The sequence below is a fragment of the Ochlerotatus camptorhynchus genome, unplaced genomic scaffold, assembly GCF_037179485.1.
Source record: "Ochlerotatus camptorhynchus isolate MF236.1 unplaced genomic scaffold, CSIRO-AGI_Acam_v1.1 ptg000142l, whole genome shotgun sequence".
Lineage (NCBI taxonomy): Eukaryota > Metazoa > Arthropoda > Insecta > Diptera > Culicidae > Ochlerotatus > Ochlerotatus camptorhynchus.
Genome location: NW_027040632.1, coordinates 470,154 through 489,213, shown reverse-complemented (window position 1 = coordinate 489,213; position 19,060 = coordinate 470,154). Strand labels below are relative to the sequence as shown.

Genomic DNA, 19,060 nt, shown 5'->3' with positions numbered 1-19,060 from the left:
CAGAACAGTTTGATCGAAGTAGGGAAGGCGGTGGCATCGTTCCGGAAGCTGATTGAAAAGATGACTATGAAGGGACTGCTACTGGTCATAATGCCGATTCGGAATGCGATTAGTGAGTTGGTTAGTGGGTAGAGCGAGCCCCTGAAGGAGGAAGTGAAGCGAACGTTTGAAGACGTTTCGGGACGGAGCTGAAATCACAGCCGAAGGAGGTTAAGTGGAATTGTATGATGTTGATTGGTCAGTTGTGAGACTTGAAGGTGAGCTCCTGAAAGTCGACATCGGTGAGTTGGTTGAATGATAGGTTTAGCTTTCAGACACGACCCTGGTAACCCAGCGCTTGAAATAGAATAATGATAGGCTTGGTGGAGAAGAAGTCCCGGCGAAGTGTAACGTGACCGGTGTTTTGAAGCAGTTCGGTAAGCATTTCAATATCGCGATGTTTGCAATAACAACTTTTCGCAGCGTTTCGAACTCTATGAGGTACGAAATGATTATGGAATTCGAGTCGCACAGAAGGTCGTAAGGGAATCGGTGTCCATACAAAGGCCACCAGTAGTTTTATCAGTGGTCGTTTACCATGTTTGATTCCGTAACGCTTCACCACTTCGTTGACCAGCCAACCGACATGCACTTCCTTGATTCGTTCCTCGATGAATTTGCCTTCGATGATCACTCGGACCATGTTCGGAGGTAGAATCTTCATCGGTGTTTGCTTGCCTACCATCGACAGCGCATCAGCTTTTCCAAGTGTTCTCTGGCCGGCACTGCTTTTCGCCAGAGACATCATCAACCCCACCCAAGTCTGATTCCGGTTGAAACTTCCACTAGAACGCTGGCGACGCATCTTTGACTGAGTCGATGGCTTCATCAAAATCTGAAGAGCATCTGGACCAGTTTCGTCTGATGATGCACGTTCGCTTCGTCTACTTACCACCGTCACTTGTGGTTCATCCGAGTCCTCATTATACTCCAATCCAGTAGAAGTTATTGTCCTGTCGGAAATTGGAAGTGCCTCCCCTGGAGAACGTGCTAGCTCGAAGCTTCGATTCGGTGGTCGAGGCCGTTGGTTATTATTTAGTGTAGTCCTTTTTCGATAGAATTTGGGAGCAACGAACCGAGAGTCACGAAAGTTAGGATCTGGGATAGAATTCCACTGCTTGTGAAATGTCAAATTAACCGGGTTGCCAAACATACCATTATACAAAAAAAGTAAGAGGTTGTATCCAAGACTCGACCGTAGATTTGACGTAGGATTACGTGCTCGGTATCAATATTTGGCGACTATGTTAGGGAAACCACTTTTTGCAGGCAATCGGTGATAATTTTGATAACCATTTCAACAGTTGGACATTTGTGTAATTTTCAATAGTGACCTATTGAAAATTGATGAAGTATTCAATTTAACATCTTTGAAGAAAAATTACCAATCGATTGGCTTGTTTAGTATTAAAATCCATCCACTATTGACAGAGTTATAAGTGGTCAAAACCTGACCACTTTTGGTAACATGGTCGATGATATTGTTTTTTTTTTAATTGCATCCTCAATATGTTGCCGATAGACGTAATCCTATGTCAAAATGTAAGCTTTGCGGGAGACGATGTCATAACACTCGAAAGCAATTTTGTGAAATATGAAGTGAAACAAATCCTAGTTCTGCATGATGATTTTGTTTAAATTTATTTATTTGTAAAGTCGCCGGGAAATACCATCCCACGAATTGTTTTTTTTTTTATGATAACTCCTTACTTGAAAACAGGCAAAAAATCACAAACAGGCTGCTTTTTCATGGTATAAAGAGTGCTAATTCAATAATTATGCCCCTAATTTTGGCTCATACATAAATTCAGCAAGCGACTAAATTTTCAAAAGCAACCAAAAATATCCATTAGTACCGTTCCAATGACGCGTTCATTTGAATAAAATTGATAAATAGCAGATTTTTAGCGATGGGCCCAATCTTAGATCCATAGGCCAACATTAGAGCCAATTCCCCTACAAAAAATTCTATAATCCATATTAAATATCCTATGTAAGCTCCGATCGAAACAAACATTTTGACGTCACTACAAGGTTGATTGAGTAAAAAACGAATCGTGCAAAGCGGAATGAAAGCTGAGGGAAAAACGGATTACTTATTTTGTCAAGCTTCTGCTTTCATGTTCCATCAGATGTCACTGCTGTTGTTGGCGGTGGCATCGATCGGAAACTACACATATTTTGTTTTCCGTTAATTGTTCACAGAGAACAGTGCAGTGCAAAACATGTCTGGTACCTGCATTTAGATTAACAACTGAAGTCTCTCCTTCTTTACACATTCTGCACTCAAAATAGCTCACCCCTCACAGGATTTCCTTCCGCATTGTATGAATGGGGCGGGGCAGAAAGTATCGTTTGAGCAGAATATGTAAAAAAGGAGGGACTTAGAATGTTAACCTAAATGCGGTACCAGACATGTTTTGTACTGTTAGATAGGGTTAACTACCCCATTTCCGGCTTCTTAAGCACAACCTTATCTTTCTTAATCTAGCGCAGTTTAGCACCAAACGGAATGTTATTATTACTGATGGCTTCCAAATTTATTTACCTATATGATTTGAAGATTTGATATAGAGAAACAAATTGTTTAGATATTGTTATAAGTCTAACACTGCTTCTTGACGCCAAACTCGGCCTACGGATTCTAAACTCGGCCTTACGCATTGAAACGCCAATGAATTCACTTCGGCCTATCGGATAAAGAAAAAAAATGATTCGTTCGGAGAACTTCTTTTGTTTGTGGGAATTATGGGTGCAAACCTTCATATCACACGTTCTCATTGACTTTATTCGGTAGCTTATTAACTAAATTATCGTACCAAACGCCTAATTGACTTGTTAACTCTGAAATCATGGATTTATTTGAAGTTTTCTGCTCGATAGGCCCAAAATCGGCGATTAGACCGAAGTAGTTCTCTACCCCACTCTATTTTGTAATCTATGAAAGGAAATCACAAATTGGGTGTCATAAAAACATGGCAATTGAGAGATGGAGCTCGTGAGAGCTAATTTTCTCACAAATTTGAATTTTTTTTGGCTTTCTGGGGATTTGTAGTAAAGCAGGTAAAACTGTATGAAGAAAAATCATTTATATTAAAAAGTATTTTCCGGGAAAACAAATGATTGTCCCTGACCAATTAATTTAACTTGTCGTTCACTTTTTTACCTGAATATGCACCTAAAGCGAATTATTCCCACTTCTTTCAAATTCTATATGTGGATTTTTATCACTTCCTACCAGCGGAACAGCGCCGTCTCTGGAAAATGGCCAGACGATATGATTAATCTCACCAATACAATCAGGCCTACAATTCCACACCATCTATATGAACAGGTTGAGCTTGATAGCTAGCTGGTTGCGGGAACTGATGACCTTGACAAATGTCCAAATAATACTCTTTAACAAATTTGTGGTGGTCCTGAAAAGGACCGTTTAGTCGTGATGGTTGAGTAATGCTGAGCTATTAAGGTGTTCAACGTCATCCGTGGTGATCTGTTCATTGTTTGGAGCAAGGTTGACGCGCTAGGCATTGATGACCCACAGCTTCTCACGAGGAAACTGATTTCGATCGCGGTGCGGCTTCTTCTTCCTTCTATGGATGCTCGCTGCTTTCAGGATGCCTTTCGTGGTGTACTGGATAACGAAGTTCAACGCCACACGCCGAAAGCACTACTGCTGCTGCTGCGAACACCGTCGACCAGACACCACCACACACGGTGATTAAATGAGCACCGTTTAGTGAGACAGGATGAAATTCGATTTTTAAATCTGTGTTAGGGAATGCGCTGTTTGCAAGTACTCGGTGATAATTTTGATCACCATTGCAACATTTGGATATTTGTGTATTTTTCAATAGTGACCTATTGAAAATTAATAAAGTGTTCAATTTAGCAGATTGGTAGATAAATTCCCAATTCTTTGGCTTGTTTAGAATTAAAATTCATCTACTATTGACAGAGGTATATGTGGTCAAAACCTGACCTATTTTCGTCCCGCGGTCCATATTGGTTTTTTTGAAATTGCACCCCCAATATGTTGCCGAAAGACGTAATCCTACGTCAAAAATCATGTTGATGATACTCTCGGCACTGCCGGCACAGCTGCGGCACACGTGAGGCACACTGAGAAAAAAGTTGTAGCAAAATACGTGTGTATAGTGACCGCTCCTTGGTTTTCCCATAGTAATTTGCATATAAACTACAAATGGTTTGTGCCAAGTCAGTATTTTACTAAATGAGTTCAAATTTTGGGATGCTAATCAGAACCGAATTTGGAACCGTTTGAAAATTGTGGAGCGAAAATTTCAAATTTTGCATCAGTCTAATGCACATTGCACAGTGGGGCAGCAAACCCGGTATCGTGGCCAAACTCTCTAGCGCCGTTGGCATGCTTCCAACATATTTGCAGCCTTCGCAAAAAAAAATCATCCAAAATCATCAAGTTTCTATAGACACCTCAAACGGCTTGCTGTTGCAGTTCAAACTCCCACAATGTTGTAAAGCGATCTAGAGTCATCCTGCTATTTCAAAGCAGGAAATTTCAAAAGACACCTTAAATGACATATGGTTGCAGTTCAACCTCCAAAAATTATCAAATTTGAACGTTTACACGACACAACCCAAACGTAAAATCATATGTTCCGTACCAAAAACTTAGCCAGATTGTGGCGGCCATAAGCGCTCGTAAAATGCTGGATATGGTTGCAGTTCAACCTCCCAAAATTATCAAAGGAGGTCAATAGTCAGTTAGAACGTTCTCCTGCTACTTCAAAATCTAAAAATACTGTACACGATTTAAACAGGCCCGATGTTTTCTGAATCATCTTGCCCTTTAAATGCTGCACATTAGGCCTGGCCGTTTTGACATACTTTGCGCATTTCTGATGGGCAACATATACCAAATAGATAATGATGGAGGTAGGGTTAAGTACCCCATTTCCGACCGCACTTAGTCTTTCTTAATCTACCGTAGTTTAGCTCCAACCGGAATGTTATTATTACTGATGGTTTCTAAATTTATTTACCTTTCCGTACGTACCGTAAGATTTGATAAAGAGAAACAAGTTGTTGAGATATTGTTAAAAGTATACCACTGCTTCTTGGCGCCTAACTCGGCCTACATTTGTTTTTGAGAAAGCATTCTTATCACGCGTTCTTACTGACTTCGTTCGGTAGCATTTGAACGAAGACATCATATCAAGAAAACTGGCAACTTTGCCAGAATCCAAGCAACAGATACAATAGCGCTGCGCTTGAGTAAAGGTGGCCGCAATGCATAGAAAAATGAGCAAACACACAAACCATTCTTCTGAGGATGTAATCTTTGCTACCAAATTCGTTCGAAGCATTTACCTTTGAGCGGCAGATGACGCGATTGTACCTGTCTCATAGCGTTCGTATGAGAAAATGGAAGAGTTGCCAGTCTTCTTGGTCTGTTGTCTTCGATTAGAACTGAAGTATCGTACCTAAAGCATAATTTACCTGTTAGCGCCTAAATCATGGATTTATTTGATGTTTTCTGCTTGATAGGCCCAATATGGGCGCTTAGGCCGAAGTAGTTCTCTACCCTATATCTATCGTTTTCCAGGGTGCTTTCATGAACTGGCTTTGTTGGTGTTAGATTAGAAAATTTACAAAAGAGATCAATATTCACTTAGAACGTCCTCCTGCTTGAAGTAGCAGTAATCAGTTTTCAATCGCTCTGCTGTTGCAGTTCAGTTGAAACTGAATCACCACCTAAAATCGAAATTTTTCTGCTTGATACACATAGCTAATTGCCTCAATTAATTTCTGTCCAATTTGCATCCAACCTTTTTGATGTTAGGTAGGTATAGGTACAATAACAACCGAGATTTATTTTTGCCAGAGCAGAAACCGAAAATTATGACTCCACAGACAACCGGACCTCGCTACTAGCACGTTGGGATGAATGAAGTTATTCTTTAATGTTCATTTGCATTTCAACAGAAATGTTTGTTTATCTGTAAAATAGTTGAAAAAACAGATCCCGCACTGATTTGATTTCTTTATTATAGAGACTTTCCGCCAATCGTCGGATGAAAAATAACCCGACAACGTTCAAGTGGCTAGGTTTTGCGCTCGCCAATTTCTTCCAGTGCCATCATTAATCTAATTTTCCTGTTCATTATTTTTATTATTATTAATACATAATGCGATTCACTGAGTGGCCTCCATTCATAACTCGTCCGCCGAACATGGAGCTACATATTTTGCATACATGACCGTTTTTTCTCCCCCATTTGACGATGTTGATGATGCCCATCTCGGGCGGTAAACGGCACCAGTGCACACGGACCCGACAGTTTACCTCCGGCGACAGTGCCAACTAGACGCGAGCGCTCTATGGGGATATAAATCACATCCCAGTCATTGCAGTCAGTGCCTGCTTAGATTGATAACCGTCGGGTTGGCCGCCGCCGACTATGTTATTGTCGTTTGTTCGTGCGAAGGGCAAACAGCTGTTCTGTCCGAGAGTAGCTGCTGCGAGTTTGTGTCAAGTGCATCACCGACCAACCACTACGCTCCGCCGTTCCTTGTTGTGCTAAGGTCAAGGTTTTTCCCAGCCCACCCCATCGCTCTATCGACCTGGTGCTGAGAACGTCAGCTAGCCCCGCCAGAGTTGGAAGCTCGATTGTTGTGTGTGATTGTGCGTTTTTAAGTGCTTCTCGGAAGAGGAAAGTGAAAGGGCGTGAAATTTATGGTTGGGAATTTTCCTCGATGTTGGAAGGAAGAGTTGTGATGATTGCATAACTTGAATTGGATTTCTTCTGCACTATGCGGCGGAGCTCCAGGGAATAGGGGATGTAGGCAATTGGTGTAGCAAAAGCACGGGGAGTCTGATATCGATCCGTTCGAGATTTGTTCGGTAAAACTTGCGAGGAGGCGAATCAGAACATCACGTGGATTGCTTTTGAACGGTTTAGTTGTGCAACCTGTGCACAGCACAGGTTGGAATTTCATATCACTTGAAAAAAGAAGTTCTCAATTCGCTTCAGACAATGTAAAATAGAAATTCTGACGCATCATATCAAACTAGCGAATCCAAACAACAACGGTGATAAACGGCAACCAAGTAGCCGCCGCACAAAGTGATAAGAATTCAAATCTCGATAAATAAACAAACCAATCAACGAGCCAGTAGTATCGCAGTAAGTGACGATGCCGGCGACAAACGATGGATCACCACCACCACTTGGGCAATCATCCCGCCAGAAGCGAGGACTGTCAGAAGTGTCCTGCTCGTCCTCGTCGTCGTCCTGTTCCAGCTTCGAGGGTGACGCACTGTACTTGCACAATCGGCTTCCGGCACCGCACGAGTAAGTGTAGCTCGTAAAATCGGTTCGTTTTACTTCACCATCATTGTCCGATTCCGGTTCGAAGTGTGCTGTTGCTCCGCGCTCGGTTGGGATTTTATGGGAACTTTATTATCTATCGGTTTGCCCGCGTCCGACTTGCCGTGGCATGCTTCGATTGTCTGTCGCGCGGCTGTAAAAATTTAGATTGTTAGATTGAGGGGATTGATTTTTTGTGGTTTATGCGATGAATGATTCAGAAAATGTAGCTCAGTGCGACTTTTATTCATCCGCTATGCAATTCAGCTCGTAAACACTTATATGGATCTCGTCTCGACGGAATTCTTTCGCTATTGAAACGGATTTTGTTAATCCCTTTGGATAGCTCGGAATTGTACCCATCGATCGTATCTTTACACAAGAAATGCGATTTTATGTGTCGTAAGATCCAGCCACTTTGAATTCGTTTTCCTCCATAAAGCAGATCCCATGGCTCGTTGAATAGAAAAACAAAGTCATATAGAAGCTGAACGTCCAGTATCCGAGTAGTGATGTCCGATTTTCATTCGATTAATCACGATTATTTGCCATCGATGTTTTGGCACGATTATTAAAAATCTTATCATTGTACAGTAGACTGATGCAAAATTTGACTTTTTCGCTCCACAGTGCTTAAATAGTTTCAAATCAGGTCCTGATTAGCCTCCCAAAGTTACAACTCATTTGGTTAGAAACAGACTTCGCACAAACCATTTAAAATTTACATGTAAATTACTATGGGAAATCTCGACTTTTTGTTCATTGCCTTCTATTCTTTTTCCTTATAGAGCTGCGAAACAGTTCGATAGCCATTCTTATAGAAAATTTTCTCAGCTACAACTTTGCTCAAGATCGTTTCTATGTTAAACGAGACAGGAAAAAGTTATTAATTATTTAAGAGATTGGTAAACTTATGACATTATCAAGCAGATGCTCTGTAGGCAACACTGTATTTTGCAGTGTGACATAGTAGCCATGATTTTTGTGTCCTATTCAACGCCCCAGAAACACCAATGTTGCCTGCTGAGCAGTTGCTTGAGCAAGATCATAAGACATCAGCGCATTGAACCATTGATAACTTTCGATCCTTGCATTTAATCAAAAAGGGAAAATTTACTACAAGTACAGTTGAAAGCTTTTGAAGGAAATCGATATGGTGAATTATTAGATAGACATGTACAAAAATCTTGGTTTTACCATAGTAATTCCCATACAAACTTCAAATGGTTTGTGCCATCTCAGTTTCTCACCAAATGGGTTCAAATTTTGAGATGTTAGTCAGGATCCGATTTGGAATCGTTTAAGTATTGTGGAGCGAAAATTTCAAATTTTGCATCACTCTATTGTACAGGGTGAAAGGTTATTCCTGTCAGTAAAGTATATGGTCATAAAAATGAGAAGATGATGGGAAATTTAATGTTCAGTGTATTTCCTGTTTCGTGTATCTATAACATTTGTCTGAACTTAGTCCAATTCAAATCTTTCTCCCTTTCCTTTAATTACGAGCCGCATCCGTTTTTGAAAATCGTTACAGCTGGCACGCACGATATCTTGAGGCATTTCGTCCCATATTTTCACCAAACGTTGCTTAAAATTATCCACGGTTAGTCCCTTGGTATTCCCTAGTTAGCCTAATATGTAGCCCCATGCAAGAAGTCGAGAGGATTCAAATCGGGTGAGGAGGCAGGCCACTCTTTCGACGAAATGAAATCCGGGAAATTGGCCTCGCACCAAGCCTGTGTAACTTTTGCCTGATGGGACGGTGCAGAGTCTTGTTGGAAGCAGTATGGTGCATTCTTCTAATGTTTTTGGACTAAGGGAAGCATTATCGATGTAATATTTACTGTTGATTTTAACACCAGGTTCAATGAACAGCAATGGAACATTCAATGTTTTGGAGAACCATCCCCAAACCATCACCCTGGAAACATTCTGGAACCTTTGAACAGCCAGTTTGTCACGAACGAGGAATATCAGCAAGACAATGTTGTGGTGATTCTGTAGCAGGAACATTTTCTCATCCGAAAACAGAATTTCGCAATCACCGTGCCGTTTGAGCAGTTTCCGACATCTTTCGACTCTAGCTATCTTTTGCACCCGCTGTTTTTAGTAAGCATTCAATCCGAGATCATCTTTCAAAATACTCCTGATCGTTGGCTGCGACATTCCGAGTTCTTTGGCCATCTTACGCCCAGACTTACAAAAATTCCGCCGTTTGATAACTTCCGGAGTCCTGACACTGCGTTTTCGGCCTGGTCTGGGAAGGATTTTCCACGAACCGGTTTCCTTGTACCGGATGAATCTTTCGTTTATTCCGAGTGGATTCAGCGTCTTCAAAATAGAACACGGTCTATCATGCTTCAAAAACCGGCTTATCACGAGTTCCCTTTTCGCGTCCATGATTATCACCAGGCTTGCTTCCACTCACTTGCTATAAAAAAATGATTTTCTGAATTTTGAAATCATTAGATGTTTGAATGATATTTTGTACTTGTTACATACAAGAAGAGGTTGAAAGGCAAGTGTTTGACACATAAAACCTGTCAAATTCGCTGATTGTGACTTTGACAGGTTTTATGTGTCAAATACTTGCATTTCTACATCTTTTTGTATCTAACAAGTGCAAAATATCATTATAACATCCAGGGTTACTTCCACTCACTTGCTATAAAAAAATGATTTTCTGAATTTTAAAATCATTAGATGTTTGAATGATATTTTGTACTTGTTAGATACAAGAAGAGGTTGAAAGGCAAGTGTTTGACACATAAAACCTGTCAAATTCGCTGATTGTGACTATCTGAAAGCGAGTTTGACAGGTTTTATGAGTCAAACACTTGCCTTTCTACATCTTCTTGTATCTAACAAGTACAAAATATCATTATAACATCCAGGGTTACTTCCACTCACTTGCTATAAAAAATTGTTTTACCGAAATATGAAAACATTAGATGTTACAATCAGGGTTACTTCCACTCACTTGCTATAAAAAAATGTTTTTCGGAATTATGAAATCATGAAATAGTATAATGCTAATTAGTACTTGTAAGTTACAAGAAGAGGTCATGAAGTATATGTTTGACACATTAAATCTGTCAATATTGCTTTCAGTGCGTCACAATCAGCGATTTTACGACTCGTGAGCGCTCACTCTGAGTGAATGCTCACGAATCATAAGATCGCTTATTGTGACGCTCTGAAAGCGAAATTGACAGGTTTTATGAGTCGAACACATACCTTACACCCTCTTCTTGTTACTTACTAGTACAACATATCATTATAACATCTAATGATTGCATAACTCCGAAAAATATTTTTTTATAGCAAGTGAGTGGAAGCAACCCTGGTTACAATGAGAATTAGTTCTTGTAAGTTACAAGAAAAGGTCTTGAAGTATGTGGTTGACACATAAAACCTGTCAATATTGCTTTCAGTGCGTCACAATCAGCGAATTAACGATTCGTGAGCGCTCACTCAGATTGAACGCTCGCCAATCATAAGATTGCTGATTGTGGCGCTCTGAAAGCGAAATTGACAGGTTTTATGAGTCAAACACTTGCCTTTCAACCTCTTCTTGTTACTTACAAGTACATCATATAATTATATCATCTAATGATTTCATAATTCCGAAAAACATTGTTTTATAGCAAGTGAGTGGAAGCAACCCTGATAACATCTAATGATTTCAAAATTCAGAAAATCATTTTTTTATAGCAAGTGAGTGGAAGTAACCCTGATTATCACGAGTATCAAATGAATGAAAATTCAAAACAAACTTGCATGCCGTATTGACATTTCAACACACTCTAAAAGAAAAATATGCAGACATGTATGTGATTAACCCATTTGATACTACAACTGCTTAAAAAAAAAAGTTGGAGGGTGGTGTACAAGACACGACCGCATTGTTGACGTAGGACTACGAAATTTTTGTTCGATTTTCTAGTTTGTTGTTTCGGATATTATTTTGGAATTAATTGAATTTCATTATTCAACTCTTTTGTAGAAAGTTGTGGTGGCCCTGAACTGTGATGGTTTCTTTATGGCAAGCTTTGCTATAATCACTGGACCTCGTGGTTATTCGCGTTTATACATATCACTTGCGCAGCAAATCAGTTTGGCACGGCATTTGTGACCAGCATACCAGTAGTATGAAACAGGTGAAAATTTGCCCAAATCTGTCAATAAATTTGTTTGTTTTGCATTTGCTTATGGCAAAATACTGAACCTTTCGGGAACATTCCCGCCAAAGAACTCACCAACACACTTTTTGTTACATGCCTCATGCATGTGACAAATGAAATTTTGATTGCCTTTCTTTTTGAACACGCCGGTAAAGTACACAGACTCCTCCCATCATGAGTAGTTTGCTATCAAGTAGCGACACTGGCTCCTCTTCTTTTGTACTCACTGTACTTAAGTCTATACTCTATGTATTATGGTTCGGACGATTTCGAAGATGTCGCGCAGCAGGCGAATGCAACGATGAGGGTTTCTCAGTTTATGAAAGTGAAACGGAATAAATTTAACCCACCGATAAGACTACAACAGAACATAATTTATTTCCCTAACAAATTATTTGATTTTTGTATCATTTTGATGTATTTAGTGGCAAATTAACTGGGTGAATCATTGGTTACTATATATAAAAGTAGAAGGGTCTGTGCCTAGGGGCACGAACGGAAGCTTGACGTAGGATGTGAACATTTAGTTCTTTTAATTGATCAATCATCAATTATCTTAACTCTTTCCGTTTTTTATTTGTAAGCGTATCAAATTTGTAGTATTTATTTCAAAGAGAAAGTTGATGAAGAGAATCCAAGGGACTGTCAACTTGAGTATTTTCGATTCATCTGCCCTACTTTAAAACGAGGGGGACGACTCTATCTACGATGCAAAAAAGATTGTGTTTTGCTGTGGCTAGCTGCGCGCACGCTGAGTAGATAGAAAGAAGATTGATGACGATTCTGAAGATTTCCTGCAAAAATATGATGAGCGATGCAAGTTGATGCGACAAATGAAAGAAGATTTTTCGAAGATTGATTCGCTAGTGTGAGATTTGTTGAGCATCTAAACTTGAGATTTAGATGTGTCGCCCCCCTCGCTTTAAAATGTGTATTTTGATTTTTTTGTTATTTATGAATTTTTAAGTTTTGTGCATTTTGGTATTAAAGTGTATTCAATTCACCCCTCACAGGATTTCCTTCCGAATTATATGAATGGGGCGGGACGGAAAGTATCGTTTGTGCAGAATATGTAAAAAAGGAGGGACTTCGAGAGATTGCACTCGTGAGAGCTAATTTTCTCACAAATTTGATTTTATTGGCTTTCTGGGGACTGAATATACACCCAAAGCGAATTAAATAATATATTTATTTAAAATATTCTCTCAAATTCTATATGGATTTTTAACACTTCCTACCAGCGTGTTCTGGAAAATGGTCGGACGATGAATTATCTCACCAATACATTCGGGCCTACAATTCCACAACTTCTATAGAGACCAGGTTGAGCCTTGATAGCTAGCTGCTTGCGGGAACTGATGACCTTGACAAATGTCGTAATAATACTCTTAACAAATGTATGGTGGTCCTGAAAAGGACCGTTTTGTAGTGATGGTTGAGTAATGCTGAGCTGAGCACGACGAGCTACTGATTCCGATCCTAGCCTAGCGGGCGGTGGGACTTCTTCCTCCTTCCCTATGGTTGCTCATATGAGCTCTGCAGCTCGCTGCTTGCAGGCAGCCTTTCGTTGTTATTGTTGTTGTTGTTGTTGAAAGCACTCCTGCTGCTGCTGCTGCTGCTACTACTACTGCTGCTGCTGCTGCTACTACTGCTGCTGCTGGACTGGACACCATCACTTACGGTGATTGAATGAGCATTGTTCAGTGGGACCGCATCGAATTCGATTTTTAAGTCTGTGTTTGGGAATGCGCTGTTTTCAGACATTCGGTGATAATTTTGATCACCATTGCAACAGTTGGACATTTGGTATTTTTCAATAGTGACCTATTGAAAATTAACTAAGTGTTCATTTTAGCAGATTGGTAGATAAATTTCCAATTGTTTGGTTTGTTTAGAATTAAAATTTATCTGCTATTGGTCGAAACCTGACCTCTTTTCGTAATGCTGTGCATTTTGGTTTTTTGAAATTGCGTGGATTCTATAGATCTTGTGGAGATCTATCTAGCCCTGATGTATGTGTTAATAGAGGGAAAAATGTAAACTTTGCGGGAGACGATGTCTTAACACTCGAAAGCAATTTTTTGAAATATGAATTAAAACAAATCCTAGCTAGTTCTGCATGATGATTTTGTTTGATTTTATTTATTTGTTAAGTCGCCGGGAAATACCAGCTGGCAATTTGTATTTTATATAACTCCTTACTTGAAAAAAGGCAAAAACTCACAAACAGGCTGCTTTTTCATGGTATACAGTGTGATAATTCAATAATCGATAAATTATCTCAACATTTAGTGGCAAACCATTCATAAATTTTGGTAACATACAAAAAATTCTACAATCCACATCAAATTTCATATGTAAGCGCCGATTGAAACAATCTTTTCGACGTCACTACAAGGGCGATTGATTAAACGAAAGAAACGAATCGTGTGGACTGAAAGCCGAGGAAAAACTAATTGCACCAATATATTCTGGCCTACAACTTCACACCTTTTATAGACAGATTGATCCTTGATAGCTAGCTGCTTACGGGAACTGATGACCTTGACCAATGTCCAAATAATACTCTTTAACAAATTTTAGGTGGCCCTGAAAAGGACCGTTTTGTAGTGGTGGTTGAGTAATTCTGAGCTGGGTGTTCAACACGGATGAGGCTGTCGAGCTGTATGTCGTTTGGAGCGAGGGTGACACGCTTGGCATAGATGACCGATCCGCAGCGACTCACGAAGAGCTACTGACTCCGATCCATAGCATAGCGGTGCAGCTTTTTCCTCCTTTGATGGTTGCTTATAAGGGCTCTGCAGCTCGCTGCTTGCAGGCAGCCTTTCGTTGTTACTGGAGAACAATTTTCAACGCCACACGCCGAAAGCACTGCTACACTGCTGCTACTGATTTCGACGACCGAACACCACCACACAGTGGTGTGGTCGTTGGGAGCGTGTGGTTCTGAGTATGGCGATGAGTGTGCAAAATATTACGCAATTCCATCCTTCCTATTCGAAGGCGCCCAAGGATCGGAGGCGAATGCCCCTTCGACTTGTTTCGTCTACTTACTACTCTCTGACGACTGTGCTGGGGAAGCAGCATATGCATGTAGGTAATTGGTGGATTTGTTAGTTAGTTCAACGCTTTTGGACAATGCTGGACATTTACCAGTTTTTCAATAGTTTCTTGATGAAAATCAACATTCGGAAGCATTGTTATTGATACGTAGCTATATTTCTGATCGATTGGTGATAAAATGATTGAAATTGGACCAGGGGCAGCTGAGTGATTAACGTTCAAAATCTTTCTTAATTTGTTACATGTTCCATTTTCGGTTTTCACAAAGTGTACCCCCATATAGAAATCAAAGACGTAGTCCTACGTCAAAAATTCTATTCTATCTCTTTTCTGAAATGAACTTGGTTTGTTTTGTTACGTTGGTGATAAGTTTTAACCCCCGAAACCGTACAGAGTGCGTTCATTCGCTTCAGAGTGTAGACGACATCCATGGCCGTGACGGCATCACGGATTTTTCTAGAAACACCTTAAGTACGCCTCAGGTTTCTTCGAAGATGTAACCGGAAATACGCTTGACACCACCATGTCGAGCCAGACGACGGATGGCAGGCTTGGTAATACCCTAGATGTTAACACGCAGAACCTTCCGATGACGCTTGGCGCCTTCTTTTCCAAGAGCTTTGTCTCCCTTGCCACGACCAGTCATTGTTGCTTGATGTTTGTCGTTGAACGGGTGAATCGAAACTAAGCCAAAAGCGCAGTTAGCAACCTGTTATATAGACAACCAGCTCTGCTGGTACCATATTTTCTCGCTTCCCATTGGCTACATACAGTCATGATGATGCAGCTTTGTCGATATAGGGAAATTCGGCGTGATAACATCCAGGGCCTGCCATCCGTCGTCTGGCTCGACGTGGTGGTGTCAAGCGTATCTCTGGTCTGATCTACGTTGAAACCCGAGGTGTGTTGAAGGTGTTCCTAGAAATTATGATCCGTGATGCCGTCACCTGTACTGAACACGCCAAGCGTAAAACCGTCAAGGCCATGGATGTCGTCTACGCTCTGAAGCGACAGGGACGCACTCTGTATGGTTTCGGAGGTTAAAACTTATCACCAACGTAACATGGCACTGAAAAGTTAAAAGTCATTTCAAAAAAGAGTTAGAATAGAATTTGTATAGAGTATCCCCTGCTTCCAAGTTTGGTTACAGGAATACAACTCTAGAGAGCAGCGGCACCGGTGGTGTAGTGGTAAGCGTAATTACCTCACTCAGGTAAGCGTAAGCGGCGCCACTGGGATGTTCTGAGGCATAACATCTCTGATCACGCCTTCCTTCGGGAAGGCCGCTCAGAGCCGTTGCTCCCCGGTTCATGAGTTGAAGGGGCGATAGGTAGGGTTCAGATGTGGGTAGCATTGGTGCTCAGCACGGAAAACAAATCCAAGGAAAAAACGGAGAGCATTTTGTGTGGTCGTTGGGGGCGTGTGGTTCTGAATTGGCAGCAAAATGTTCCGCAATTGCATCCTCCCTAACACGCCCTAAGATCGGAGACGAATGTCACTTTGACTTGTTTCATCTAGGAACCATTCTCTGATGACTGTGTTGGGGAAGCAGCATATGCATGTACGTAATTGGTGGATTTTTAGTTATTTTGAAGCTTTTGGACAATGCTTGAAATTTACCACTTTTTCAATAGTTTCAATTTGAAAATCAACAGTCAAAAGCATTGTTATCGATGCGTAGAAATGTTTCTGATCGATTGGTGATAAACAATTTTGAAATTGGTCCAGGGGCAGCTGAGTTATTAATGTTCAAAATCTTTCATAATTTCATCTGTCGGTTTTCATAGAGTGTATCTTCCCGACAGACGTAGTCCTACGTCAAAACACTGTTAGGAATTACCTTTCACCCTGTAATTTGTATTCATGGGGATGGATTTTTAATTGTACCTTAGGGTGCCAATTTTTGGCCCTAGTTGGCTTAAATTTCTCAGTTCTTTACAAAATTGATTTCAATACAAAGTTAGAACATATATTTTGGCATATATCTACGGAAGTAAAGACGAGACAATATATTTCAAATTTGATTTAGGCTCTAGGGCCAAAAACTGGAGTACTATTGCCATAAATATTTTCAAATGCGTGGATCACTCAACTAGTAGAAAATATCCTTGTGAATTTCACATAGCATTCATGTGATCCACTAGCGCAGCAAAGGAGTGGGGGTTAAGGTTCAACCCAGAGCCTTGAAGTGAATATAAAATGGTATTTTCTATACAAAATGGGGTTAAACTTTTACTCTTTTTCATATACACAGAATGGGAATCAGTGTTCACTCGGCTGTCGCCATAAGCAGGCCACTCTCGATGTATGTTAAGCGATCGCCTGTTCACTCGGCAGCAACCATTATTGTGTGGTCCTCCTCATTGTCTTCATCAGCAGTTCTTTCGGTCGATGCGTCGTCGACTTTTGAAAGCAACCGTTTCGTGATGAGTGTGTGAGTGCTGACCACGTTTTGCGTCCATTGCTGCAATGGTAGCGCTCTGCTCCCCGTTGGCGAATCTACCATACAATGAAACCACTGGAAGCGGCTCACGTTCTGATGGAGAAGGCTTTTTGGATAGCGGAAGATACAGTGTTTATTGTGTTTTACCTTTTGACTATAGCTTTAAGATGTTTTGTATAGTGAACAAGAATCCTCGGTTCTTTAAAGTTAATTCGGTTGAGCCTTATCAAATAAATTAATGGACAAAAAAAGTAAGAGGTTGTATCCAAGACACGACCGTAGATTCGACGTAGGATTACGAAAGGTAGTTTTGATGTCACAGCAAAAGTATAGTAAATAATAAATTGATTTCTTAACTCGTTATCAGTGAAAAAGTTCGATACGTTGAAATTCGGAAGCAATTTGAGAGTTCTGTTGTCGGTGTCCTGGACGATATGTCTTGGATACAAGCTCTTACTTGAACTCTTTTTTCAGTCTTTTGTGGTCCTGAAAAGAACGATGGGTTGGAAGCTTGGAAGCCAGTACCTGATAGGTACCATCTGGCATGCTCAGTTCTCGGTATCAATATTCGGCGACTGTGTTAGGGAAACCACTTTTCCCATCACGGAAACGTCTCTTTTTCTGAATTTTTAGTTTATTTAATAGATGAAAATTCGAGGTTTTTTTGATTTTTCTATGGTCCTAGAGAAAACCTTACCTTAATTTTAAGTGTTTCTGGCCAATTGGCATGGTCTTGTGGTATTCGGTCATTGCGAGAATTTGTATGTACCACTTCAATACTTGACGCATTTGACCGTTTGTTGCTGGGTACATTATCAAAGCTAGCTAGCTGCTTGCGGGGAGCCTTTCGTTGTGTACTGGAGAACACCATCACTCACCACAGGCGGTGATTGAATGAACACCGTTTTGTGAGACCGGATGGAATTCAATTATGAAATCTGTGTTAGAGAAAGCGCTTTTCGCAGGCAATAGGTGATAATTTCGATTATCATAGCAACAGTAGCACATTCTTGCAATTTTCAATAGTGACCTTTTGAAAATTGATTAAGTCTTAATTTTAAATTATTTGTAGATGACATTCCAATCGATTGCCTTGCTTAGAATTAATATCCATCCGCTATTGACAGAGTTATAAGTGCTCAAATCCTGACCACTTTTCGTAACGCGGTCGATTTTGGCGTTTTTGAAATTGCACCCCCAATATATTGCCGAAAGACGTAATCCTACGTCAAAATAATGGGAATCAATTTTAGCGATTTTAGCGATGATCCTCAATGAAAAAATTTTGTGTTGAAGTATCAAAATGCAGAGAAAAGTGTTTGCTTTTGAATTTTGGAGATTTTTGAATTCAAATTTTTATGTATTTAATTCGTTATAACAAGCACCCCAATTTTATTTTAATATTTTGATTTACCCTGGGAGACCTATTGAATTCTTCCCAAAAGCTTCTTCCGACTTCTCTGGAAGTAAACTTGTCCCAGATGTAAAATCTAACTACTCCAGGAAGTGTCATTTGACTTCTCCACTTTTTTTAATATCCCCGATTTCTTCTGACTTTCTTCAGAAGTTTCTTCTGATTTCCTTTATTCATTTATTAGCATGTCTTTCCACCGGAAGAGTCCTGCAACTTCTCCTGGAAGTTAATTCCGGTTTTTCTAGACTTGATCAGGAAGTTTCGTCTGACGAACATTCACCAATTCCAACGATAATCAGTTAATTCTAACGATAATCAGTTAAAAATTGGAAAAATGCTATCGGTTTTCTTCATAGTAGAAACTATGAAAAATTTGCTTCAATGTACTAAACAATTACCCTACCAATCAGGCTAAGGCCTTGTTGTCCTCTGCTGTCCGAAGAAGTCGTCTCCACTCTACTCGATCCATGGCCACATGTCGCCAGCCTCGTAGTCTGCGAAGGGGTCCGCAGGTCGCCTTCTACTTGGTAGATCCTCCTTGCCCGCTGCGCACCTCTTTTTCTTG

General features: G+C 40.4%; 1 protein-coding gene across 3 annotated transcripts in view; it reads left to right on the top strand.

Moving 5' to 3' along the window:
* Positions 1-19,060, top strand: part of Nt5b (5' nucleotidase B) — a 92,455-nt gene that overhangs the window by 58,986 nt on the left and 14,409 nt on the right. Inside the window, exon 1 of one of the 3 annotated variants that reach the window (XM_065221457.1) lies at positions 6,398-7,376. The exons of the other annotated variants lie outside the window; for them this stretch is intronic. Within the exon in view, the coding sequence (XP_065077529.1) occupies positions 7,219-7,376 (158 nt within the window). The 5' untranslated portion in view covers positions 6,398-7,218. Of the gene's footprint in view, positions 1-6,397; positions 7,377-19,060 lie in introns of those variants that run through there. 3 annotated transcript variants of the gene reach the window in all.